This window comes from Astyanax mexicanus, chromosome 24 (genome assembly GCF_023375975.1).
Source record: "Astyanax mexicanus isolate ESR-SI-001 chromosome 24, AstMex3_surface, whole genome shotgun sequence".
Classification (NCBI taxonomy): Eukaryota; Metazoa; Chordata; class Actinopteri; order Characiformes; family Acestrorhamphidae; genus Astyanax; species Astyanax mexicanus.
Window position 1 is genome coordinate 3,677,817 of NC_064431.1, and position 27,767 is coordinate 3,705,583.

General features: G+C 37.1%; 1 protein-coding gene across 3 annotated transcripts in view; it reads left to right on the top strand.

The window, feature by feature from the left end:
- The window catches only part of LOC103028460 (filamin-B), a 126,954-nt gene that overhangs the window by 94,840 nt on the left and 4,347 nt on the right, over positions 1–27,767 (top strand). For 2 of the 3 annotated variants that reach the window (XM_022682248.2, XM_022682247.2), the window contains 13 exons: positions 201–341; positions 2,973–3,101; positions 4,275–4,448; positions 5,238–5,396; positions 6,698–6,901; positions 9,495–9,647; positions 9,835–9,957; positions 15,039–15,305; positions 18,064–18,201; positions 18,300–18,415; positions 22,952–23,084; positions 24,646–24,822; positions 27,513–27,731. In XM_022682248.2, the coding sequence (XP_022537969.2) occupies positions 201–341; positions 2,973–3,101; positions 4,275–4,448; positions 5,238–5,396; positions 6,698–6,901; positions 9,495–9,647; positions 9,835–9,957; positions 15,039–15,305; positions 18,064–18,201; positions 18,300–18,415; positions 22,952–23,084; positions 24,646–24,822; positions 27,513–27,731 (2,133 nt within the window). Of the gene's footprint in view, positions 1–200; positions 342–2,972; positions 3,102–4,274; positions 4,449–5,237; positions 5,397–6,697; positions 6,902–9,494; positions 9,648–9,834; positions 9,958–15,038; positions 15,306–18,063; positions 18,202–18,299; positions 18,416–22,951; positions 23,085–24,645; positions 24,823–27,492; positions 27,732–27,767 lie in introns of those variants that run through there. The other variant, XM_022682249.2, reaches the window with a different exon arrangement.

A 27,767-nucleotide genomic window follows, 5' to 3' on the forward strand; every position in this document is an offset into this window, starting at 1 on the left:
ACCAGTACTAATTTTTGTTGAATAGCTCACCTTCGTTCCCCTCCAGCAATATGAGATACAACACTTTTAGCTGATGATCCCGACAGGCTTATAGTGCTCTTGATTGGGGCATAAAGTTGCCCAGGCAAACTCAGAGGATGACATTAAACACAGGTATGATCTCATACAGTAAGTTAAAATAACTCATCTTTTCTCTGCAGGTGAAGTTCACATGCCCTCAGGAAAAACAACCCAGCCTGAGATCATTGACAATAAAGATGGGACGGTCATGGTGAAATACGCCCCTACAGAAGCAGGGCTTCACGAGATGCACATCAAATACAACGGCTCCCACATTCCAGGTACGAGTCTGCTGAAGCGCTTCCTGATGGAAAAAAGGGGTCTCGTCTACTTCGGCAGAAGGAAGGGTCGTCTTTAGCCATTTGTTCCATTTTAAATATAGAATATCTGCAAAAATATATAATAATATAATATAATAAAAACTCTGCTTGCAGAGGTAAATTGGTTCTAATAATTTTAGTGATTTTTAGTCATCTAAAATATAAATCGCTGTCATAACCAGTCTGTGATAGCTGTCACATTTTACTCAAATGCCGCACTTTTTTTACTTGCACAATGTTGCCCTTTTTTTTTTAACTTGCCCAATGCAAGTTTTTTTGTACTTGCACAAATGCCACACTTTTTTTTACTTGCACAAATGTTGCCCTTTTTTTTTTAACTTGCACAAATTTTGCACTTTTTTTTTTACTTGCCCAATGCTGCTTTCTTTTTTTTTTTTTTTTTTTTTTTTTTTTTTTTTTACTTGCACAAATGTCTCAATATTCATTTCTATGTTTTGCTTGTCCTAGATGCTGCCAGTTCCTTAATTGTGATGTGCCAAAATAGACCTAAATACTACAGTGCAAAGCCTGAAGCACATTTTAAATAGATCTTCTTTCCACAGCTGGTCTACTTAACATTCGGTCTCACCCTGATTCTGACTTCTAATAAATGGTTAAAAATAACCTTAATACTGAACATAATATAGTTTAGCTGTAGGAGTTGTTTGTAAATAGATTTTTAAGATATAACACCATTCCAAACTTTGGACAACCTTTAGTTTTGTGAGGTTTTATTTTTTCCTACATAAAATTAATACTGACGTCATCCAGACTATGAAGGAGCACATTAGGAATTATGTAGTAACTTTAAAGTGTTAAACAAACCAAAATACTGTTCTCTGAGGAGCTGTTAACTTGGGATTTCTAAGGCTGGTAACTCTGATGAACTTATCCTGTGCAACAGAGGAAACTCTCGCTCTTCCTCCTTTCCTCTGGTGGTCCTGATGAGTGCCAGTTTCATCTGAACATTGTTCAAAGTTTTTTTTTCAATATTTCAGATTGACTGATCCTCATTTCTTAAAGTCAACTTTACAACTGATGCTCTCGACACACATTAGGAGGCAAGAAATTCAAGTAATTAACTCTGGATGAGTTCAGCACAGCTGTTAACTGAAAGCCTGAATTCCAGGTGTGACTACCTTATAAAACTGACTGGAAAAAAACAGCAGAGATGTGCAAATCTAAGAAAGAGGAGCTACTTAAAGAATAATGTAAAATATAAAACATTCTGTTTTTTTTATATATACACTTTTTTTGTTAGTAAATAATTCCATATATATATATATATATATTATTATTTTTATTTTTATTTTTATTTTTTTTTTTTTTTTTTATAGTTTGGATGACTTTACAATGGATGAATCTACAATGCAGACGCATTAAAAAATGAAGAACTGATGTTTAAGTGGTTAAATTTGACAAATACTTTTTTTTAGAAGAAAATGAGAGAGAGAACAGTACAGTACAGTAGAGAAGAGAGGATATGATATATGTAATTTGGGTTGTGATCGTTTATGTTGAGGTGATGTCAGGCTGTAAACTACAGGAACAGTGGAGCTGCTCGTGTGCAGACTTGTACCCGAGCGCCGCTTTAACATTAACATTATTCCAGTCACCTATCAAACACAGTCACCTGATACAGCAGGGATTAAATACTGAACATAATGCCTACAAGACCTGCCCTACAGGCCCCACCCAACGCAGTTATTTTACCTTATAAGGCAGTGAGGCTTGATATCGCCTTTGATTCACTATTGATGTGTATTGGTGGACGCCTCTTCTGCAGTATGGGCTGTAATTTGCTCGGGGTAAACAGTGACTCAGGGCTGACTTATTGCACTCATGGATATCCTGTTCAGAGTGAACAATAGAGCTGGATAAAATAGCCATTGTCTATTGTTTGACGTTACGCTGCTGACGGGCTCTGGACTGGATATGCTACACCTTGTGAAAAAGAATGTTATTTTAACAAAATAACGATGTTATTTTGGAACCAATAATTTGTACTTAATTACTACTTATTTGTAATTAAAATGATATAAATTTGCACCTAATTCATATTAAGTATACTTGTCGTATGTTATTTCCGCCATTGTTTAATTTAATTTAAGTATTTAATTAAAATAACATACAAGTATACTTAATATGAATTAAGTGCAAATTTATATCATTTTAATTACAAATAAGTAGTAATTAAGTACAAATTATTGGTTCCAAAATAACATAACTTAAGTATACTTCTTTTTCACAAGGTACACCTCTTTTTGTTTAAAAATGGGTTTCTTTAACAAGACGTCACAAGTGCTGTGATTTATTTATTTATTTATTTTTTGGGTGACCCCTATTCGTTCTTGCAAAGAAAAGGTCAGAAAAATCAGCAGCCCTCCATATTTATCACCTCAGCTCTTTTATAAAAAGTGCTGCATGTGTACACAGGAGTAAGTTCACCTCAGGATAAAGCCCGCCCCAGTGATTTATCACTTTTACACTCACACGAAACACCTGTGCAATCACCAGAACATTTTTTTTTTATATCCAGACTGACATAGATCAGTGACAACCCCCTCAGTGTGCTCTTTGTTTGTTCCTCAGAGAGTCCTCTGCAGTTCTACGTCAACAACGCCAACAGCCCCAACGTGACGGCCTACGGGCCAGGCCTCGTGTACGGCGTCGCCAACAAACCGGCTACCTTCACCATCTACACCGAGGACGCCGCAGAAGGTGAGCACATAGTGTATATAGAGCCCTGGGGAAAAAATGAGACCACTTAAAATGATTTTCTTTGATTTTACCAAATTAAAAACATCTGCTTGAATTTCTGCACCAGGATTAAAGCAGCATAAAGTTATCCAAAAGCAGTGTGTAAGACTGGTGGAGGAGAACATGATGCCAAGATGCATTAAAACTGTGAACAAAATCCAAGGTTATTCCACCAGATATTGATTTCTGAACTCTTGAAACTTTATGAATATGAACTTTGTGTTTTCTTTGCATTATTTGAGGTCTGAAAGCTCTGAAATAACAAAAAAAAGATGCAGCCATTTCTCATTTTCTGCAAATAAATGCTCTAAATGACTTTTTTTTTTGTTGGAATTTGGGAGAAATGTTGGTCTGTAGTTTATAGAATAAAACAACAATATTAATTTTACTCAAACATAAACCTATAAATAGCAAAATCAGAGAAACTGATTCAGAAACTGAAGTGGTCTCTCTTAATTGTTTTTTTTTCCAGAGCTGTATATATAGATAATAACAGATATATAACCGATCAAAGCAACATATTAAAACACCTTTTAGACCTCAAAACATTAAAATGCAAAAGTGCACAAGTGATGATACTTACTAAAACCTTGGATACGAGGTGCAGAAAAACTTCAAGAGCAGTAGCTATAGCCCTTTTAAATATATTAAAACTGTAGCTTGAAGAATAATATTTGTTAGCATTTGTTAACTGGAGAAAGAAGGGAATTGTGGCTGATTTTAATATTGAAATGCCTCTAATGGCTTCAATAATGACTTATTGTAATTTGACTTTAATTTAAACTTGTGTCTAACTTTTGCAACAGAGCTTTTGAGAAATATCTCTTTTAAATACTCAAAAACGGAGTATTTTTGAATTTTTTGTTCATACCGCCCAGCACTAGTTGATATATTATCATATTTTATTGTAATTTTCGTATCCTATCAACAGTATATTATTTATTTATTTTTTAACATCGAGGGAATTAACAGTGCTTAAACACGGATCCAGCTGTACATTTCATTACAGAGAGTGTTAAAACAAATCCTGTTAAATCAGGTTTGCAGAAATCATTGTAAATTATTGTAAATTGTTGTAAATTATTGGCTAAATGATCATTTAATTGATGAAGATTCTATATCATGTTGTTCTAGGTGGTCTCGACTTGGCCATTGAAGGCCCCTCAAAGGCGGAGATCACTTGCATTGACAACAAGGATGGCACCTGTACCGTCACGTACCTGCCGACGCTGCCAGGAGATTACAACATCCTGGTTCGTTACAATGAAAAACACATAGCTGGCAGCCCCTTCACTGCTCGCATCACAGGTGAGCACGCACAACACTGATCAACCACAACATTATGACCACTTACTTGTTTTTTAATAGTGCATCTCAAAAGAATTAGAGTTTAATGTGAAATGTGAAACTCACTTTTTACTTTTATATACCGTAGATGTATTATTGTGGTTTACAGCCAATAAAAACCCAAAAATCTGTGTCTCAGAAAATTAGAATATTATATAAGACCAATTGGTACTTTTGGCAGTGTGGGCAGTGTGCCAAGTCCTGCTGGAAAATGAAATCTGCATCTTCATAAAAGTTGTCAGTAGCAGAGGGAAGCATGAAGTGCTGCTGGAAGATTTTGTGGGAAAACAAAACTGCACTGACTTTAGACTTGATGATAAAACACAGTGGATCAACACCAGCAGATGACAGACATGTCTCTCCAAACAAACCATCACTGATCATCAGTAAATTTTACATTTCATTTGGAAGCTTCCCTTTGCTGACAACTTTTATGGAGGTGTGGATTTCATTTTCCAGCAGGACTTGGCACACTGCCCACACTGCCAAAAGTTCCAATTGGTCTTATTTGTATAATATTCAAATTTTCTGAAATTATAACAACATTTAACAATAAAATAAAAAATAAAAAACTCGTATAAATTGATCACTCTGTGTGTAACACATCTATATAATTTAATTTTAAAGTACTTTGTAATTCTATAGTGATCTAGGACTGTTTTCTTGATGTTCTCTGTATGCTTTATTTTATAAAATAGTTTTTATTCATGCTTTTCTGTGTGTTTTTGTGTTGTTTTATCTTGTTTGTAGAGGATAATAAGAGGAGGTCTCAGGTGAAGCTGGGCTCTGCTGCAGACTTCGCGTTGGACATCACTGAAACAGACCTCAGTTTACTCACAGCCAGCATTAAAGCTCCATCAGGCCGAGACGAGCCCTGTCTGCTCAAACGCCAGCCCAACAACCGCATCGGTGAAAAGATCTAATATATAAAAAACATTTACATTGGAAAAATATATATTATTCATTAATCATCTACTAAATAATGGTGATTCTTACTATTGCTAATTGGAAAAGCTTTCAGTTTAATGCAATTTGCAAATTACGTCTTTATACTGTAAAGTATACTATAATTTTTTATATAAATTACAACAATATTTTGTCATTAGGTTTGATTAATAGTACTTGTTTTTCTTCTTGGCTTTTAAAAATGTATTTTTAATGTAAAAAAAAAAACTCTAAAATTGACAGTTATATTATAAATGTTACATTTTATTTATATTATATTAGTGTTCCAGTACTCAATCCCTTAAAAAATATTTTCTATTATATTAACCCTCTGTGGCATGCATTTTATTGTGTTTGGAGGGGGGGGGGAAGGACAATCAAAGTTTAAAAAGAGGTCTGACGTCACAATATTCTCGTGAGGCAACAAAATGAAAAACATTGTTTAAATAAATAAATAAATAAATGGAAAAAAATTTAATTTAGAGTATATTTAAATAGTATAGTAAAATATATTTACTTAATATATTTCATTACATGTTAAAGCACATATACATATATTTTATTATCTTATATTAAAGGCATTTAAGATATCTAATGAAGATATTAGAACATTATATTCCTCTTATCAAATGTTAAACCTAGTTCTTTCTCTTTATTTTTTTAATTAAGACTTGTTTTGCGACATATATATATATATGTGTGTGTCTGTGTATGTCACAAAACAAGTCTTCTTTAAAAAATATATATATATAAAGGAAAATATATATATTATGTAAGAAAATATATATATATGGGAAAAATATATATATATATATTTATTATGTATGTATATGTATTTTATATAAAAAAATATGAAAGTAATACAATTACTAAAGCAAGTTTTGGTTTGTTGCCTGAGGGAAACACTGCCATGGAGGGTTAAAGTAATCTTTATTATAGACTTTATTAACTTAACAGTAGTGTTTTATATCACTGCACAAAACCGCTAATACATCAACAGACCCTGTAAACTTTATAATATGATTTTCTTTAAAACACAAATGAATCACATGTTAAAGTTTCCAGATTGTGTTAATGCACTAATGTGTTCACACTGACAACACTACTGTATATATCATTTTCTATATGATTTATGGAATTTGTTTGCTTTTATAAAAAAGGTATTTTTGAGTTTCTTCCAAATATTAGTATATTTTGCTGAGGTTTTGCTGCAGCAGCTTATGATCATCTCTAACCTTCACTGCTCTTCTCATTTTTTTTTTCAGGTATTTCTTTTATTCCTCGTGAAGTTGGAGAGCACCTGGTCAGCATTAAGAAGAACGGGAGGCATGTGGCCAACAGCCCCATCACCATCATGGTGGTGCAGTCTGAGATCGGAGACGCCGGCAGGGTGCAGGTGTTCGGGCAGGGGCTGGTGGAGGGACGCACGTTTGAGATGTCCGACTTTGTGGTGGACACGCGAGACGCTGGTAAAAAAAAAAAAAAATACACGTGTTCTTATGTGAGAGAAAGCGGTAGAGGGTTGCTGACAGGTTTATATTGCCAGATGATTAGGAACACGTTTTCTTTTAGATCAGAGTCAATCGTATTATATAGATGTTTTACAGACAGAGATCTATTTTAAGCGTTTATTTATTTTATTGTTGATTATTATGATTATGGCTTACAGCCAATAAAAAAACAAAAATCAGTGTCTCAGAAAATACTTTTGGCAGTGTGGGCAGTGTGCCAAATCCTGCTGGAAAATGAAATCCGCATGTACATAAAAGTTGTCAGCAGAGGGAAGCATGGAGTTGGCACACTGCCCACACTGCCAAAAGTACCAATTGGTCTTATATAATAATATTTTCTCTCAAACTGATTTTTGGGTTTTCATTGGCTGTAAGCCATAATCATCAACAATAAAAGAAATAAAGGCTTAAAATAGATCACTCTGTATGTAATAACTCTATATAATGAGTTTCACCTTTTAAACTGAATTATTGACATGAAATAAATTAATTTATTAGTAAAGCAATTAGAATATTGTCCTCTCCTCTCTGACGACTTTTTTTTTTTAATTTTGTGGTAAAAATCGAAAGTTTACCTTTTAGCCTGGTGATGCATTAGCATTTTTATTTAGCGATGTAAAGAGAGCGTCACTACTGTCAAGTTCAGATTAAATAAAAAAAAAAGTTAAAAAAAAAAAAAAAAAAAGTAACGTTGAAATGATGAGTTGAATTTTGTGAAAAGAACAAGTTAGGTTTTCCGCAATTAATTGATGAATATTGATATTCAGATTATTTTAATTCATTGACACACCTGGATAAACTCAGTTATAACTAATCAGTTATGTTGAGTTATTTCAGTTATTTTAAATATATATTCAGAACTGGGTCTGAGCTTTTTAGCGTACGTGTTAAAAGACGCTGCACTGAGGGAAGCAGCTGTTTTTGGTTCCTAGACAATATTTTCAGTTTTAACTTCCAACAGAAATCCATCCTATTCCAGCGTTTGATGGAGTGTCTCAGTTCTGAAGGTCTGTGTTACAGGAGGTCTGTGGTATTTTTCAGTATGTAAGGAAGCGTTTGACCTGTCTGACTCTCGTAGCTCTGGTACAGTGAAGTGTTTGAGTTGTAGGAGTTAATTGAGTGACTCTGACAGGAACGCTGTTTAAACCCAGGCCTCTCCGCCGCCCGACGTTCTTGGGCCGCTGCCACCTAATTAAATGGCGTTTAGTCACTTTCACAGGATCTCAGGGGTTCCTGGTTCCGGCATGCTGAAATGCGTAAGTGCTAAACGAGCGGCTCCTGCCAAAACGTCTGGCTCTTCTATGGATAATTTAGTGTTATTTTTTTTAACACCCTCAAATGAACTTAATTGGTTAGAATAGGATCCAAGTGACTGGAGGTTGGATTTAGAGGTAGAGAACAGACTCTTGGAACCACAGCGCTGCTTAAACCACCAGCATATTGTATTAGAACGGACGAAAGGGAATTTTAAATGTTTGGAAATTTAATTTTATTTGACTTGACTGGATCGTAGTGATTAAACGTTTCCCCCAAGAATCTAATAAATGCTAGTCGTTCACTTGGAGTCGAGAGTATTGACAGGTTTTCTCAATCGTTTAATAATAATAACTATAAAAGTGCATTTGCTGAAATGGTTACACAGAATGGTTGCAGTGCTAAAATAGCAACACAATAGCAACCACCATTATGGGAGCTGAGTGGTTGGTAGGGGGTTGCTAAGGTGTTGCTTTAGTATCTGTGGTGCTTGCCATGGCATTGCTAAGTGGTGATTTCTATGGTGTTATGGTGTCTGGTGCTTGCTATGGCATTGCTAAGTGATCTTCTGGTGGTTGCAATGGTGTTTTTAATGCCTTGCCAGGTGATTGCTATGGTGTTATGGTATCTGTGGTGGTAGCTATGGTGTTAAGTGACTGCTAAAGAGTTGCTATGGTATCTGTTGTGGTTGCTATGGTGTTGCTAAAGTGTTTCCAGGTGATTGCTAAGGTATTGCTATGGTATCTGTGGTAGTTGCCATGGCATTGCTAATTGGTTGCCAGGTGTTTGGTATGGTGTTATGGTATCTGTGGTGGTTGCCATGGCATTGCTAAGTGGTTGCCAAGTTATTGTAATGGTGTCTGTGGTGCTTGCTAAGGGGTTGTTAAGTGGTCGTCAGGTGGTTTCTATGGTGTTACTTTGGTATCTGTGATGTTGTTGTGGTGTGGCTTTGTGGTTGTCAGGTGATTTGCTTATGTGTTGCTATGGTATCTCTGGTGGTTGCTATGGTGTGGCTAAGCGGTTGCCAGGTGATTGCTAAGGTGTTGCTTTGGTATCTGTGCTGGTTGTTTGGTGTGGCTATGTGGTTGTCAGGTGATTGCAAAATTTTTGCTATGGTATTCATGGTGGTTGCTAAGACACTGCTAAGGCGTAGCCGGATGGTGGAATGTCTTTATGTCCCCAAACTTTGGACAAAAGCTTTGCAATGCACAACCATATTAATTTCTATTAGTTCTAAAACCCTTGTTAAATATTTTTATCTTCTGCTAAAACTGATGTTTAATAAATTTTCTCTCAGGTTATGGAGGATTGGCTCTGTCTATCGAGGGACCGAGCAAAGTGGACATTCAGACCGAGGACATGGATGATGGGACCTGTGGTGTCTCCTACTGTCCCACCGAGCCTGGAACCTACATAGTGTCCATCAGGTTTGCTGAGGATCATGTCCCTGGTGAGTCTGAATGTACAATATCATTTCAAAATCCACTCATGTATCAGAAACAGCAGTGCTGCTGGAGTTTTTAAACGTCTATATTAGACACTTCTACCTACAGTAGCTGCTCTGCCTTGTAGATAAATTAAACTCAGACTGTATATACTATTTCTCCACACTTTTTCTTTTGTTGCCATGTTTATAGGAAGTCCGTTCAGTGTGAAGGTAACAGGAGAAGGACGCATCCGTGAGAGCATCTCCCGTCGGCAGAAGGCCGCCTCTGTAGCCTCAGTTGGAAGCGTTTGTGACCTTAACCTGAAGATTCCAGGTGAGGAAAGATTGTGTCTTTTTGTCCCTGTATGTTTTAAAGATCTCCTTCCGCTTAAATCCACTTTTTCTTGTTGTTTGTGAAATACAGCAGGTCTCTGAGTTGTTAATGATGCTGAACATGAAACTTTTCCTAAAAAAAAATATTCAGAAAAACGAGTAAATCAGGAAAAGCATTGTGTCTACGTCAACCCGTGAATTAGTATTCATGGCCTCATCCACCTTGGCTCTAGGAACAGCATGGCAGAGGTGGGTAGTCCAGGTCTAGTAAGTGAAAATTTACCCCAGGGTTTTGTTTGGATTTGTAGTTTCTGGACCTGGACTACCCACCTCTGTGTGTTTTTACATAGGTTTAAATAGGATCTCCGGTGGATTTGGTGTTTTACTCTGAGAGACTCTAAGACTAGGTCAGTGGCTGAACTGCACTTAGCAGGGAATTATTACACATGTTGTAAAATTAACATATGACATTGCTAAGACTGTTATTAGTGTGTAAATGTCTATTTTAAAATGTTTCTAACTCCCTCGCAGTGCTGTTAGCCGATCAGAGGCGATATGTTTACGTATATGAATATTCATGAGCAAGAGCCGAAATCCTATCGTTTCTCCTCTCCACTCCTTTACTGGACTAAAGCATTGTCATAGACAAATTGTGTTCTGATATATCGAGTATCAGTAAAATGTACTGTACCACCAAGCATATCAATCTTGCTTTATACCAGGAGTCGCCTTGTATCAGGTTTAATGTGTCCAATATCACGTAAAAAGTTTAAAGATTTAGAAACTAAAGGCTTCTTCTCAATTTCTGCAACTTTCAGAGCAACAGCTCGACTCTTAAGTAAGTGATTCTATCACAGAAACATGTTCACAGAACTCCCACGTAGATCTGCAAGCTGTTTGGCAGCTGTTGGAAAACTTACCACCCAGAATGTTTGTGCTTTTTAATGTGGATTAATTTGTGAGAAAATCAAATGTTTTTGTGAAAGTGACCCAGAAAACATGAACCCTGAGCATAAACGCTGTAAAATTGCACCCCATACCATGACGCAAGTCTTTCTGGATGTTAATCTTGGTGCTGACCACAGTGTCTCCTCACGCGTTGGTCTTCTCCACCAAGACAGAATGTCAGCTAGTCATCTCCATCAAGATTGTATTTTTAATTTTTGTAGAAATGCTAAAAAAAAAAAGCCTGGCTGTTCCGAGTGGTTCAGCGGTGAATCCCAGTCATGCAGCTTGCCATCAGCTGCCGGAGTCCTGAGAGAGCACAATTGTTCTTGCTCTCTCTCTGGGTGGGTACAGTAGATGGCACTCTTTCTCCTCATCACTTCTAGGGTGATGTGGATCAGCACAAGGCTGCGTCTGTGAGCTGATGTATCAGAACCGAGTCGCTGCTGTGCTTTCCTCCGAGCGTTAGCGCTGTGATGCTACTCGGTAATGCTACAGCATCAGCAGCAGTTGGAAAAGAGGCAAAGTCTGACTTCACATGTGTCGGAGGAGGCATGTGCTAGTCTTTACCTTTCTTCTTTTGTTGTGGAATCATTTGAGATGGGGAATGAACAGCTGAATGGTGGGGTAGTTGGCCTAGCTAAATTAAGAGAAAATGCGGGGGATAAAAAAAACCCCTAGCTGATTAGTTTATAAAATTAGGATACAAGCAGTTTATTGTCTGTGTTTGTAAAATCACACAGCAAGACCAGCTGTTAGGATTTATATCTGCAGGCACGTTTTGTTTGCTCGGCACTCTGATCTTTCCGAAAAATGACTTTTTTTTCTCTTTTTTCCTCTCTATAATAAGTAAAGCCATATGGAGGCAGTGTTGGATATTAGGGAATGACGTCACCTGAGCTGATAAAGCTGTGTGTAGTGCACGTGATCACTGCAGTGCACTGGTGACTCTCGTGTCAGGGCTCGGGGTGTGTTGATGGAGTTGGGTGGTTGGGGTGGTTGTTCTCTACACATGTTCTAGTTCAGGTTTATCTCGCGTAGTTCATAAGCACTTGTTGCTCTTTGTCGGGTCGTTAGGTTCAGACTGTGAGTCTGAGCTGAAGCCATATGTGAGCTCAAAGTTCTCCCCCGGTTAGAATCAGTGTTGGGTAACGAGGGTTGTAATGTAATGGCGGGTTTGCTGTGAGTAATGAGCATTGTAATGGAACGGTGAGGCCACACAGGGCTTTTCTCGCCATGGTCCGAGATGATGATGTACTGACTGAGTTAGGTCAGACTTCTTCTCTCGCCCAGAGAGAAGAGCGCAGATCAACAGGGTCCAAACCAAAACATCAGGTGTGAAAATGGCCATGGATCTACTGAACCCTGGTCCGACGACAGTTAATCCTTTGGTAACTTTTTTGTGCCCTTGATTTCAGAAGAAACGCTGAGTAAACAGGTTTTCCAATACTTTATTTCATGTAATAGATCTCTTTTCTAGATACAGTTGTATCTTAAAAAATTATATTATTATTAAAAAGTTACTTTATTTCAGCAATTTGGTTCAAAATGTGCAACAAATAGTGATCTATTTTAAGCGTTTATATTTATTTTATTGTTGTTGATTTGTTGGCTTACAGCCAATGATAACCCAAAAATCACAACCAAATTTATGACTAGTTGGTACTTTGGTACTTTTAGAATATTATTGAAAAGTTACTTTATTTCAGTAATTCAGTTCACACAGAGTGATCTATTTTAAGCGTTTATTTATTTAATTGTTGAATATTTTGGCTTATAGCCCAAAAACCCAAAAATCAGTATCTCAGAAAATTTGAATATTATATAAGACCAATTGGTACTTTTGGCAGTGTGGGCAGTGTGCCAAGTCCTGCTGGAAAATGAAATCTGCATCTCCATAAAAGTAGTCAGTAGCAGAGGGAAGAAGCATGAAGTGCTGTGTTTTTCTGGAAAATCTTACAGCACTTCATGCTTCACTCTTATGACAACTTTTATGGAGATGCGGATTTCATTTTCCAGCAGGACTTGGCACACTGCCAACACTGCCAAAAACACCAACTGGTCTTATATAATATTAAAATTTTCTGAGATACTGATTTTTGGGTTTTCATTGGCTGTAAGTCATAATCATCAACAATAAAATAAATAAACGGTTAAATTAGTTTCACATTTTGAACTGAATTACTGAAATAAAGTAACTTTTCAATGATATTAAAATTTTTTGAGATGCACCTGTGTCTTCTCCTGCTGATCTTCTTTCCTTTTCCACCTTTGCTGTAATTACACCTGACTTACTGCCTTTCTTACTGTCTTCCTCACTGTTTCTCTTCCCTTTCTTTTTCCCTCTTTTCTTCTTCTTCTTCTTCTTTTTTCTCTCTCTGTGATCTTCAGTGACCTGGTTCCTCCTGACTCTGGCGGGGGAGCAGCTCTCTCGTGGAGTTTACCGCTCTAGCTGCTCTCTGTGGCTGGGGAGAAGAGCCCAGGCCCCCTCAGGCTCTCCCCTGCCCCGGAGGGTCCGGCGCTTCACTGTGAGAATAGTGAGGATTGCGCCGGCAGCCAGGGCGAGGCCCTCTGGGCAGGAGGGTGCGTTGTTAGCGCTGGGCATGTGGACGACGAGGTTGGCAGAAAGCGCTTGCTTTTGTTTGCTGCATGTGTTTGGGTGTGTGTGTGTGTGTGTGTGTGTGTTGTCTTTGTACACATAAAGAGGAGTATGTTTGCCTAGCGTTTCCCTTGCCCGTTAATTATTAGGGCTGAAAATATATTGCAAAACAATTCTGTGATGGTTCAATATATTATTTATCACACCCATATTAAGATTTGCTTCTATATTCTATTGATTCAGTTTACCCCCTTTAGTTGGCAACCTAAAAGTACTAAATAAAAAGTTCTGCCAGGTGCGATAAAAAAACATATTCACTCCTATAGAATGCTAAAACCTGCTTTCATTATTTGTCGTTTTTGACTTCTTATTTTTATGTAAATCTCACAAATCTGATGTTTTTTAATGATGAATGGAACAATATAAATGCCCCAAAATAAAAAAATCCTCCATTTATAAATATGAAACGGTGATCCTTTTTGACTTTGCATGACTTGAACTTGAGCTTGTTTAAAAACAAAAAAGGTCTATCGGCTCTCCCATTTTGACACTTCATTTCAAAGTGCATTTCAAACAATTAGAATGTCATTAAAAAGTTACTCTTTGTTTCAGTAATTCAGTTCAAAATGTGAAACTCATATTATGTAGCTGTATTACACACAGAGTGATCTATTTTAAGCCTTTATTTCTTTAAGTGTATCACAGAAAATTAGGATAATGTATAAAAGACCAATTGGTACTTTTAGCAGTGTGGGCAGTGTACCAAGTCCTGCTGGAAAATGAAATCTGCATCTCTATAAAAGTTGTCAGTAGCAGAGGGAAGTATGAAGTGCTGTAAGATTTTGTGGGAAAATAAAACTGCACTGACTTTAGACTTGATAATAAAACACAGTGGATCAACACCAGCAGATGTCTCTCCAAACCATCACTGACCATCAGTAAATTTTACATTTCATTTAAAGGAAATCAAGGGAGCAGAGTCTGGAGGAAGAGTGGAGAGACACACAGTCTAAGCTGCTTGAGGTCTAGTGTGAAGTTTCAATCACACAATCGGTGAACTGAATTACTGAAATAAAGTAGTTTTTCAATGATATTCGAATTGTTTGAGCTGCACTAGTATATAGTGTATGTAGCTGCTGCTGCTGTCTCCAGTTTGTTACGCAATGCTTCCTTTAGCCTTCAAACATCTGAGTACAGTCTCGGCTGTCTGATATGCTATATGGCTTGCAGATTCATCGCCTCATCCTGCAAAGCAAAGCCTGAGTCTGAGGATCCGCAGATACATCACACAACACCCACACGTCCCTGTTAAAGAATGCCGTATCCCTCCATCCGAGCTGCTGAGTGGAAACACTCCTCCTCCTCCCATCGCAAAGCTGCTGTGCCCATTATCTCCTCACTGATCTGATTACAGTCTGATCTGGCATCTACATTCTCTCAGTTTATCCTCCTCTCTGCACAGTTTACCCCTTCATCACCACTCCATCTCTCTCTCCTCTCCTCCTCTTCCTCCTCCTCCTCCCGTTTCTTCTGTCCAGAGATCGATGCTCTCGACATGTCGGCTCAGGTCACCAGTCCTTCAGGCAGCGTGGAGCCTGCTGAGATCGTGGAGGTGGGCAACCACACGTACTGCGTGCGCTTCGTACCTCACGAGATGGGCGTGCACACTGTGAACGTGAAGTACCGCGGGCAGCACGTACCTGGAAGCCCCTTCCAGTTCACAGTGGGGCCACTTGGAGAGGGAGGAGCCAATAAAGTGAAAGCAGGAGGCCCTGGATTGGAGAGAGCAGAGATCGGTGTCCCAGGTACTGAAATACCGCCAGCGTCACATTTATTTAACACGTATTTACCTGTAATACTGTGTAATAAATGAATGACTGTGTGGCTACAGTTTGTTGAATTACACCTAAATAAATATTTCAGCAAAAATATATAGCGAGTTTAAACAGTTTCTACAAATCAGTCATGATTACTTTGATGTCTAATGGTTGTTAGTTTAGGTTCCTGTTGGAGTTATTAGACTAATAACCAAAAATCTATAAAACAGACTTTTATATGTTTTGGTCTCATAGGCATATATGTCAAGTATGTAGCTAAAAACAGTATTGGGAACCTTTTTATCAACATTTAGCTATAAAACTAATAAACATAAACAATGCCTAATACTTCCATGTACTGCCCTATACTGCTCTGCTCCCCTATACTCACTATACTTAATGCAATCGTATATAATCACTATGCAACCATATACTATACCTATACTAAACCTATACTCCCCAAAATGACTCTATAATGATCGAATGTGTCCTATACTACTCTATAATATCCATATATGTCCTATTCTCCCCTATACCACTCTGTAATACTACTATAATGACAGAATTTGTCCTATACTCCCTTATACTACTCTATAATGAGTATAAACATAGAACACATTTATGTCCTATACTCCTCTATAGTACTCTATAATGACCAAATGTGTCCTATACTCCCCTATACTGCTCTAATGACCATATGTCCTATACTTCCCTATACTACTCTATAATGACCGTGTGTCCTATACTCCCCTATACTACTTTATAGTGACAGCATGTGTCCTATAGTCCCCTATACTACTCTGTAATACTGCTCTATAATGACAGAATTTGTCCTATACTCCCCTATACTGCTCTAATGACCATATGTCCTATACTTCCCTATACTACTTTATAGTGACAGCATGTGTCCTATACTCCCCTATACAACTCTATAATGACCATATGTGTCCTATACTCCCCTATACTGCTCTAATGACAATGTCCTATACTTCCCTATACTACTTTATAGTGACAGCATGTGTCCTATACTCCCCTATACTACTCTATAATGACCATATGTGTCCTATACTCCCCTATACTACTCTGTAATACTACGCTATAATAACAGAATGTATAAACCTATAGTACTCTATAATAAACAAATTTGTCCTATGCTCCCCTATACTGCTCTAATGACCATATGTCCTATACTTCCCTATACTACTCTATAATGACCGTGTGTCCTATACTCCCCTATACTACTTTATAGTGACAGCATGTGTCCTATAGTCCCCTATACTACTCTGTAATACTGCTCTATAATGACAGAATTTGTCCTATACTCCCTTATACTACTCTATAATGAGTATAAACATAGAACACATTTGTGTTCTATACTCCCCTACAGTACTTTATAATGACCAAATGTGTCCTATACTCCCCTATACTGCTCTAATGACCATATGTCCTATACTTCCCTATACTACTTTATAGTGACAGCATGTGTCCTATACTCCCCTATACTACTCTATAATGACCATATGTGTCCTATACTCCCCTATACTGCTCTAATGACAATGTCCTATACTTCCCTATACTACTTTATAGTGACAGCATGTGTCCTATACTCCCCTATACTACTCTATAATGACCATATGTGTCCTATACTCCCCTATACTACTCTGTAATACTACGCTATAATAACAGAATGTATAAACCTATAGTACTCTATAATGAACAAATTTGTCCTATGCTCCCCTATACTGCTCTAATGACCATATGTCCTATACTTCCCTATACTACTCTATAATGACCGTGTGTCCTATACTCCCCTATACTACTTTATAGTGACAGCATGTGTCCTATAGTCCCCTATACTACTCTGTAATACTGCTCTATAATGACAGAATTTGTCCTATACTCCCTTATACTACTCTATAATGAGTATAAACATAGAACACATTTGTGTTCTATACTCCCCTACAGTACTTTATAATGACCAAATGTGTCCTATACTCCCCTATACTGCTCTAATGACAATGATCTATACTTCCCTATACTACTTTATAGTGACAGCATGTGTCCTATACTCCCCTATACAACTCTATAAAGACAGAATGTGTCCTATACTCCCCTATACTGCTCTAATGACAATGTCCTATACTTCCCTATACTACTTTATAGTGACAGCATGTGTCCTATACTCCCCTATACTACTCTATAATGACCATATGTGTCCTATACTCCCCTATACTACTCTGTAATACTACGCTATAATAACAGAATGTGTAAACCTATAGTATTCTATAATGAACAAATTTGTCCTATACTCCCCTATACTGCTCTAATGACCATATGTCCTATACTTCCCTATACTACTCTATAATGACCGTGTGTCCTATACTCCCCTATACAACTCTATAATGACATAATGTGTTCTATACTCTCCGATACCACTCTATAATAACCACTTGTGTCCTATACTCCCCTATACTACTCTATAATGACCATATATGTCCCGTACTGCTCTATAATGACCATATGTCTCCTATACTCACATCAAAGCAACCACCTAGCAATAACCTCATAGAAACTACCTGGTATACTGTATCAACCAAGTAGCAGCTGCCTTAAAATACTCAGTAGATTCATTTTGTAGCACTTTTACATTGTTTTATTGTTGTATTTACTATAAACTGTAGGTCGCAGGTAGCCTCAAAGTTCCTTTTGTTAAAATTCTAATCTAAATTTCCTGTTTACGCTGTAGCTGAGTTCAGTATCTGGACGCGTGAGGCCGGAGCTGGAGGTCTGTCCATCGCTGTGGAGGGTCCCAGCCGTGCAGAGATCTCGTTTGAGGACAGGAAGGATGGATCCTGTGGTGTTTCCTATGTGGCTAATGAACCTGGTATATAGTTCTAGAGTTGACTGAATCCTTTGTTCTGAATAATTCTGGTGTAGAGTTCAGTTTTCACACCTTGCTGATGTTTCACTGTGTGTTTGCAGGTGATTACGAGGTGTCCGTGAAGTTTAACGAAGAGCACATCCCAGAAAGCCCTTACCTGGTGCCCGTGATGGCACCTTCAGACGATGCGCGCCGCCTTACTGTTACCAGTCTTCAGGTGAGACATGAGGAAACATCTCCACACCAGGGCATGTCTGCAGCTATCAAAGAATGGGGCTCAGAATCGATCTAGTCTGGCACCAGAACTGTCTGGTGTGTTTGTTCTCCCGGATGTGTGGCGGGCTTTAGTGGGGTGGCGTAAGATTTATGGTTCTCATTAATTAGGCCAGTGCTTGTCTGGTCTGACATTTCTAAACTGTAAATAACACGTTTATTAAAATACTGCGGGTAACTACACTCTTTTAAATATAATTTAAAACTGTAGTGTAAGGAAATCTGAATGACTTTTCATTTTGTTTCCTTTTCCAAAATTTTGTAATAATGCATAACTTTCACAGAACATTTGGGTATAAACTTGATTTAATTGCTATTAACTATTAATCTATTACATTGATAATGTTAAATTTAATAATCTGTATATAAAAAAGCCTTTAATGTACTAGTCTTACATTTTTGAAAGCATACAGCTCTGGAAAAAAATAAGATACCACTTAAAAACGATGAGTTTCTTTTTTTTTTTTTACCAAATTAAAAAATAGAATCAAGCTAAAAAAGCAGTGTGTAAGACTGGTGGAGGAGAACATGATGCCAAGATGCATGAAAAAAACTGTGATTAAAACCAACCAGGGTTATTCCACCAAATATTGATTTCTGAACTCTTAAAACTTTATGAATATTAACTTTGTGTTTTCTTTGCATTATTTGACGTCTGAAAACTTTTTTTGTTATTTCAGCCGTTTCTCAGTTTCTGCAAATAAATGCTCTAAATGACTATTTAAATATGTTTATTTGGAATTTGGAAGAAATGTTGTCTGTAGTTTATAGAATAAAACATATATTAATAATAATATTAATTTTACTCAAACATAGACCTATAAATAGCAAAATCAGAGAAACTGATCTTTATTTTTTTTCCAGAGCTGTAGATGATGCAGATTGGTGTTGTTGAACAACTACTGAATTAAACCCACAGACATGAGAGAGAATTATAATATTTGTAGGCTGTTTTGACTTAGTGTTTAGATGGGTGCTGTAATGGACTAAATATGTCCTTCTTTCCCACTCCCTAAATCTTAACGAGCCATCTCTGTGCTCAAGAGCTCCGATAAATTCAGGGTGTTTTCTAACGTTCGCATCCAAGTCGGGTCTCAGCTGAGCGATAACGTTACTCCACGTGAGTTATTCCTCTCCATATGGAGCACTTCTTCACAGAGCTGCTTGGAGAAAAAGGAAAGACTGATCTATTGAGTTCATGCTGGTTTTGTAACGGCTGTATGAGCTGTGGATCAGTGGGAATGCTGAAGCGTCTTTAGTTAGGAAGTAGGGCTGTGCCATATCGTATCAGACGCAAAAATATCGCTAACATTTTTTTGCATCCACACTGCAAAAAAATAAATATTAGCGAGTGAAATTTTCTAAATTTAATGCAATAAATCTTATTTTCTTCTCTGATAAGACTTTTTGTCTTACTAAGCATTGTGTAAGTGTTAGATTATTTTGCTTATTTTAGGAATAATTATCTAAATCATTCCTACTTAGAATTTGTACCTTATTTTAAGTCATTTGAACTCAAAATAAGCACAATCAAGCAGCAATCAAGTTATTCTGATTCTTGTGTCCAAAGACAGTGACTTTTTTTTTTTTTGCTTGATTTAGGTGTTACTTCACACATTTTGAGACTTTGCCATTGCTTTTTGTAAGAAATCTTACTAAGAAAATTTAGCTTACCCTATTGGCAGATTTTTTTGCTTAATATACATATATTTGTTTTTTTTATTAAGTATTATAGTTTAGTATATTAGGCACTTTCTCCTCTCCAGCTTCTCCATTAGAAGGGAAACACGAAGATATCGCTAACATTTTTTAATATGGCACCATAATATCACCCACTCCTAATTATCACATCACGTTTTTACTGTTTTTAGCAAAAAGAAAATTCACACTTCTCATTTTTCCATTTTTATATCTACTAGAGACTAGAGATTATATCTGTCCATTATCATTAATTTTACTTTAATCCTGGATATATGGAGATATTTGGAGTGTATTATTAGTAGTATCATGCAATTCTGGATTATTGACTTTTGTTACAAATCTGGTAAAATTCTAAAAATCAAATTCTAATTTAATTGTGGTGCAGTCGCATCTTCTTAAAATAATTTTCATTTTATAATTATTACAGTAGTGTATTCTTAAAATATTTTTTTTTATTCAGACTTTTGTTAAATCACAAAGAGTATCGTTATCGTGAAAATATTGTTAAAAAAATATTGTGATATTATTTTAGACCTATATCGCCCACCCCTAATAGGAAGGCACCCTACTTTGATTAGCTGCTGGACGTCAGTGATCTTGTGTGGAATTTGTGGTGTTTCTCTTGTGTTTCATTTAAAGGCTTTTAACAGGAACACAACTCAGACTCAAGAGTGGCGACTAAAGCAAGGAGAGAGAGAGACACGTCTGTAGAACCTGTAGAAACTTTTTTCCTGACTTCCTGTCTTCATTATTTGCATTTTTTTTTTTTTTTTAAAGTTTCCTTGTGTAGTTCAGTAGTAAACCGTAGATGTAGTTCATCTGCTTTCTGTAGAAACACCTTGTGTTAATGTGGTGATCTCTCTCTTTACTTTAGTTGGTCCATTTTGAGTCCAGGTAAAAAAGAAATGGTGAAAATGTTATTTTAATTTGATGAAAAGAGTGTGTTTGACATGTTTTTATTGTTGCTTGTTCAATTAATAGCCATAATGTTAACACTGCCTTTTTGTTTCTACACTTACTTTCAATCATATTCGCTCCACTGAGCATAAAGGTCAGTTTGTTGTTTAATTAACCATATTTTTTGGACTATAAGGTGCACTTAAAATCTTTTAGTTTCCCAAAAATCTACAGTGCACCTTATAATCAAGTGCACCTTATGTATGAATTCTACCAGTCAGGTTTATAAAGAGCAGTAAAGCCACTCCCCTTAAGTACAGCATTATAAGAGTGAGTTTTCAGTGAAGTTTCTCCAGCACTAAGGCTGGGTGCAGCAGCATTAGCATTAGCTGCTAACCACAGCGAATATATTGAACTGTACTGTGTTTTTACCGGTTAAAACAAGCTACGCAGGACGAACCGCTAGCTGATAGCACCTTGTGTTACTGGAACACTTTGGGTTCCACTTATGGTTAGCGGCTAATGCTAATGCTGCTGCACCAAACTATAGTGCTGGAGAAACTTCACTGAAGACTCACCCTTAGACAAAATATATTGTAAATCTAAACTTACTGTAAATAAACAGAAGCATTAACATCCACACTGCAAAAAACTAAATCTTAGCAAGTGAAATTTTCTAAATTTAAGGCAATAAATCTATCTATTTTCTTCTCTGATAAGACTTTTTGTCTTACTAAGCATTGTGTAAGTGTTAGATTATTTTGCTTATTTTAGGAATAATTATCTAAATCATTCTTACTTAGAATTTGTACCTTATTTTAAGTCATTTGAACTCAAAATAAGCACAATCAAGCAGCAATCAAGTTATTCTGATTCTTGTGTCCAAAGACAGTGATTTTTTTTTTTTTTTTTTTTTGCTTGATTTAGGTGTTTCTTCACTCATTTTGAGACTTTGCCATTGCTTTTTGTAAGGAATCTTTACTAAGAAAATTTTGCTTACCCCATTGACAGATTTTGTTGCTTAATATACATATATTTGTCTTAATTTGCATGTATTTTGTCTAGTTTTTGCCAATGGATTTTTTGCAGTGCAGCACTTTTATAGTCGTATAGTTCAAAAAATATGATACACACTGCGTAGTTCTGTTTCCCTGCTTTCTTTATTATCCTCCTTTAACATCGTTGTATGTTCTTCTATGGTCAGGACCCCACAGGAACACCATAACACCATAGAGCAGTGACCGTACTGGCATGGTGGTGGTGTATGTGGTGTTAGTGTGTGTTGCACTGGTATGAGTAAGTGGATCAGATACAGCAGTGCTGCTGGAGTTTTTAAACGCGGTGCTAAAAAATAATGACCCACCACCCAAATAGTAATATCTGCTCTGTGGTGTTTTTTTTTCTATCCTGTGGGGTTCTGGGTATTGAAGAACATCAGGGTGAAAGGAGGATAATTAATAAAGTATAGAGGGAAACAAATGGGCTACAATTTACTGAGACTGTACAACAAAAGTGGTGGTGATTTAATATTATGGCTAATCTATAAAAATCATGACTGTCATGCAAAAACCTTGTATCTCTATAATGTCAGCTTTACAGGAAAGGGACAACAGGAAAACAACCTACTTGGCTTTCAATGGAAGTCAGTTTTTATTCTATAGTTTATTAATATTATTATAAGTAATTTTGGAGCATTTCTACTTCATTCATTCATGATGAAATTTTGAGAGAATTACAAAAAACGCCAAAAAATGCCATAAATGCAGATGCAAAGTTTTTGTATTACATTAACTATATATCAGAATGCACTGGATGATCTTTAATTGGTTGCAGTATTTGTATTGGAGAGGTATGATTTAATCTGCACTGCTTGCTGCTTCAGGAGTCAGGTCTCAAGGTGAACCAGCCCACCTCGTTTGCCGTGCGACTGAATGGTGCTCAGGGCGCCATCGATGCTAAAGTGCACAGTCCTTCTGGAGCTCTGGAGGAGTGTGTGGTGTCAGAACTGGAACAAGGTGAGGCCCCCAAAAAATAAGAGACCACTTAAAAATTGAGTTTCTTTGATTTTACCAAATTTAAAATCTCTGGAATACAATCAAGAGGAAGATGGATGATCACAAGCCATCAAACCACCAAACTGAACTGCTTTAATTTTTGCCCCAGGAGTAAAGCAGCATAAAGTTATCCAAAAGCAGTGTGTAAGACTGGTGGAGGAGGAGAACATGATGCCAAGATGCTTGAAAAAAAACTGTGATTAAAAACCACCCAGGGGTTATTATTCCATCAAATATTGATTATTTCTGAACTCTTAAAACTTTATGAATATGAACTTTGTGTTTTCTTTGCATTATTTGAGGTCTGAAAGCTCTGCATCTTTTTTTGTTATTTCAGCCATTTCTCATTTTCTGTAAATAAATGCTCTACATTACAATATTTTATTTGGAATTTGGGAGAAATGTTGTCCGTAGTTTATAGAATTAAAATTGTTTTAATTTTACTCAAACATAAACCTATAAATAGCTAAATTTGATGATGAAAAATAAATGTAAATAAATGAGTGATCTCTCTTTTTTTTCCCAGAGGAGTAGTTCAAGTCTGATGAGCAGTTTAATACTGTATATAATTATCTTAACTATCTCTAGTACTGTTGCTTACTGCTTGCTACTATACACTCACATGCCAGAAGTCATGGCATAGCAGTTATGCAGCTCATGATCATTAAGTGCTACCCAAAGGAATGGCTTGGCCATATCTACAATGAGTCGGGTGAAACAAAAGATTGTAAAATAGTATAAAAGAGTATAAAAGAGGTGAAACTCAATAGAACGCTCAATAGCAGTGCTGAATTACTGAAATAAAGTAGCTTTTTTTTTAATGACATTCTAATTCTTTTCAGATGGACTAGTAATTGTGTGGTTCTGGTACATCCTTGGTGGGGAAACTGTGGCAGTAGTTGTATGCTGCTACCAGTTCCACTCTTTAATGGCTCTGTAAATCACTGTTTTACACATGTAATTGGTTTTAGCTCTTGGTGGTTTGAAGTAATTTTATGTTGAATATCTGGTAGTATTAGTTTCTCTCTGTGTTATTCTTTGTAATTGATCATAAAGGCCCACTGGATATTTTAGATCAATAGTGTTCTTTATAGGCGCCGAGTGGTCCAGTGGTCTAAAGCGCTGCCACTATAAGCGGGAGGTCGCAGGTTCGAATCCCACTCATGCAGCTTTACCATCAAGCTGCCGGCGCTCAGAGGGTAATCACTCCTAGGGTGATGTCCGCAGCACAGGGCATCTGTGAGCTGATGTATCGGAACCGAGTCGCTGTACTTTCCTCCGAGCGTTAGCGTTGTGATGCTGCTCGGCAGTGCTGCAGCATCAGCAGCAGCTCGAAAAGAAGCGGTGGCTGACTTCACATGTATCAGAGGAAGCATGTGTTAGTCTTCACCCTTCTGGTGTGTTGGGGCATCACTAGTGATAGGGGGAGTCCTAACAAGTGGGTTCGGTAATTTAAATAACTGTTTAAATAGTCTGTTTATATATAACACAAGCTGACTGCTTTTTTGTTTTGGTTCTCCAGACAAATATGCTATTCGCTTTATCCCCCGAGAGAACGGCATCCACACCATCGACGTGAAGTTTAACGGCACGCACATTCCTGGCAGTCCGTTCGAGGTGAGAGTGGGAGAACCTGGTCAGGGGGGAGACGCCGGATTGGTCACCGCTTACGGCTCGGGTCTGGAGAGAGGAACCACAGGTAACAGCATTATTCTTTGTACAGATGAGTGTTTTAAGCCCCCCCTCCCCACCCCACCCCTCGGTTCCAGCTGTCGGATGCTGTATGTGGAGTTTTTGATCAGATGGTTTTGTTTTAATTCCTGCTATAAAGGAAGTTTATTTTCTAATTGGAATGATAAAGTACGGCTCTGTGTTTTTGTACACAGTTGAAGGGAAACCTGCTCAAACACATGGCCTGAGTTTTAGACCGTTAGCATGATGATAAAAGTGTATTTGGTAAACAGTGGTTTAAGTTTTGGCCCAGTTTCCTCCCAAATAAATAAAGGGAATAAGCTGGAACTGAAGACAAAGCTCGATACATCATAGCCTGATCCTCACAAAGGTCTGGAAAAAGTGGAATTTTGGAAAAATTGAGGCTCTTTCATGTGACTCTTTCTGTTAAAATCAGACTGTTACATTAGTTTTTGGACAGTTTCAGTCAAAAGAATTGGACCTTAAACTCATTAAACAAAAATTGCTACTATTTTCCACATTTGCATAATAATAAGCATAAAAAATCATGAAATGACATGAGTGGCAATATTTACTACAATAGGAAATCAGCTTCAGTAATGGGCATGTTTCTGCTATTTTAAACGTACAGTACCAGTCAAAAGTTTGGACACTTCTTGAATTCATTTTTTGTACTATTTTGCATTGTAGATTGTCAGGTAAAGTCAGCTAGAATTCAGGCTTTCAGTTAACAGCTGTGCTGAACTCATCAAGAGTTAATTACTTGAATTTCTTGCCTCTTAATGTGTTTGAGAGCATCATTTGTAAAGTTATGAAGAGGTAGAGCTCTATTTGAGTAATGTTCTAATTCATATTGTTTTTTTTTTTTGTTGCTTGCACGGGAATCATAGCGTGATTTTTATTAAATTTTTCTTAACTATTTATCAATTTCCGTGAACGGGACCACATGTTACTGTGTTTCTGCTCCCGCATCGCTTGGATTGGTTAAACTCTCGCTCCCGCCAATAATTCATATTCTGACGAGTACTGCAGAACTCCCGCGGGAGTGCAGACCTCTGCTTTCTAGCTCCTTTCCAAACAGCTCTGACCAATTATAAGAGTGCACTTTGGTGCGTTTTGGTTTGTGCCTGTGTGAAAACAAATCAAACCGAGGGGTTTGAATCAACTGATCCGGAATATTTAACTGTTTTTTGTTTTGTTTTTAAAACAACAGTAGATACAACAGTTACAAGTATCTCTCAATGCAAACTTGTATTTGCCATTTTATAGCTTTTATTTCGAATCGTTATGCGTTTGTCATTCCATCCGTGTAGTTTACTGAAGTTCATTGTTCCTCAAAAATATGGAAAATTCAAAATAAACGTTCTTTAACTAGGGTTTTTTATTTTATTTATTACTGCAAAATGTGGTCCACCATATAAAGTAAATGCCCACAGCTTTTCTACAGATAAAAAAGCTGTTTATGCACATAGCAGCTTTAGTCAGTCAGATGATGTTTCTCAGCACAGTAACAGCTTTTTTTGTGAGACTCTTGTGCTTCTCTCAGTCAGTGGAGCGTGTGAACGCGGCTCATTGTTTCAGAGAGATGGTTTAAACAGAAGGATCTTGGATTACCTAAGCTGTTAGTCATGGAACCCATCCAACGCAAACGTATGTCTTTCTAAATCGGCCTAATTTAATTGTGGTCACAGGAACAGCCTCCTGCTGTGAGGAGCATCAGTCTGCTGCTTCAGGGTTTGATTTGGCTGCAGTGTTTCTGCTGTTAAGCGCTGGAGGAGAGAATAATGACTGTTTTCTCTTTGTGCAGCTTAATGATGGTTAAAATGATGACACACTGTGGTGAAAATAAAAAATAGCACCCAGAAGGAATAAAAAAAAAAAGTCATTAATGACCCTTGGTCGGTGGTCATGTACTGATAAAATGGCTGTGGGTCATCTTCAGTGACAAAGTGATAAGTCTTGCATTTGTCTTGGTGAAGACAACCAACTAATCTGTATTTGAAGGCACAGTGCTCTCCAAATCATCACTGATAATCAGTAAATTTTGCATTTAATTTGTAAATTAAGGGAGCAGAGTCTGGAGGAAGAGTGGAGAGACACACAGTCCAAACTGCTCGAGGTCTAGTGTGAAGTTTCCACCAATCAGTGAAGGTTTGGAGAGTCATGTCTGTCATCTGCTGGTGTTGATCCACTGTGATTTATTATCAAGTCTAAAGTCAGTGCAGTTTTGTTTTCCCAGAAAATCTTACAGCACTTCATATCTTACAGCTTCCCTCTGCTACTGACAACTTTTATGGAGATATGGATTTCATTTTCCAGCAGGACTTGGCACACTGCCCACACTGCCAAAAGTACCAATTAGACTTATATAATATTCAAATTTTCTGAGACACTGATTTTTGGGTTTTTATTGGCTGCAGTAATGGCATAATAATCAACAATAAGAGAAATAAACACTTAAAATATATCACTCTGTGTGTAATAAATCTATATAATGTAGAAGTTTCACATTTTTAACTGAATTACTGAAATAAAGTAATGCACTAGTAAGTCTAAATGTTTATTCATTTATTGTTTCTGCTGACCTTTTATCTTTATAATCCACAGCAAGTTTTTCTTGCACTATTAATTTGGCATTGTATATAAAATAAAGCGCAGGGAAAACACAGTCTCATAGTCTTTGTATACTTTATGCAGGCAACCAGGCTGATTTCATCATTAACACTACGAAAGCAGGACCAGGATCTCTGGCTGTGACCATTGAAGGGCCCTCGAAGGTGAAGATGGAGTGTCAGGAGTGCTCAGAAGGCTTCAAAGTTCAATACACACCAATGGCCCCTGGAAACTACCTAATCAGCATCAAATACGGGGGACCCAATCACATCAATGGAAGCCCTTTCAGAGCCAAAGTCATGGGTAAGCAGGAGTTGGGTGATCTTTAACTGTAGAGGA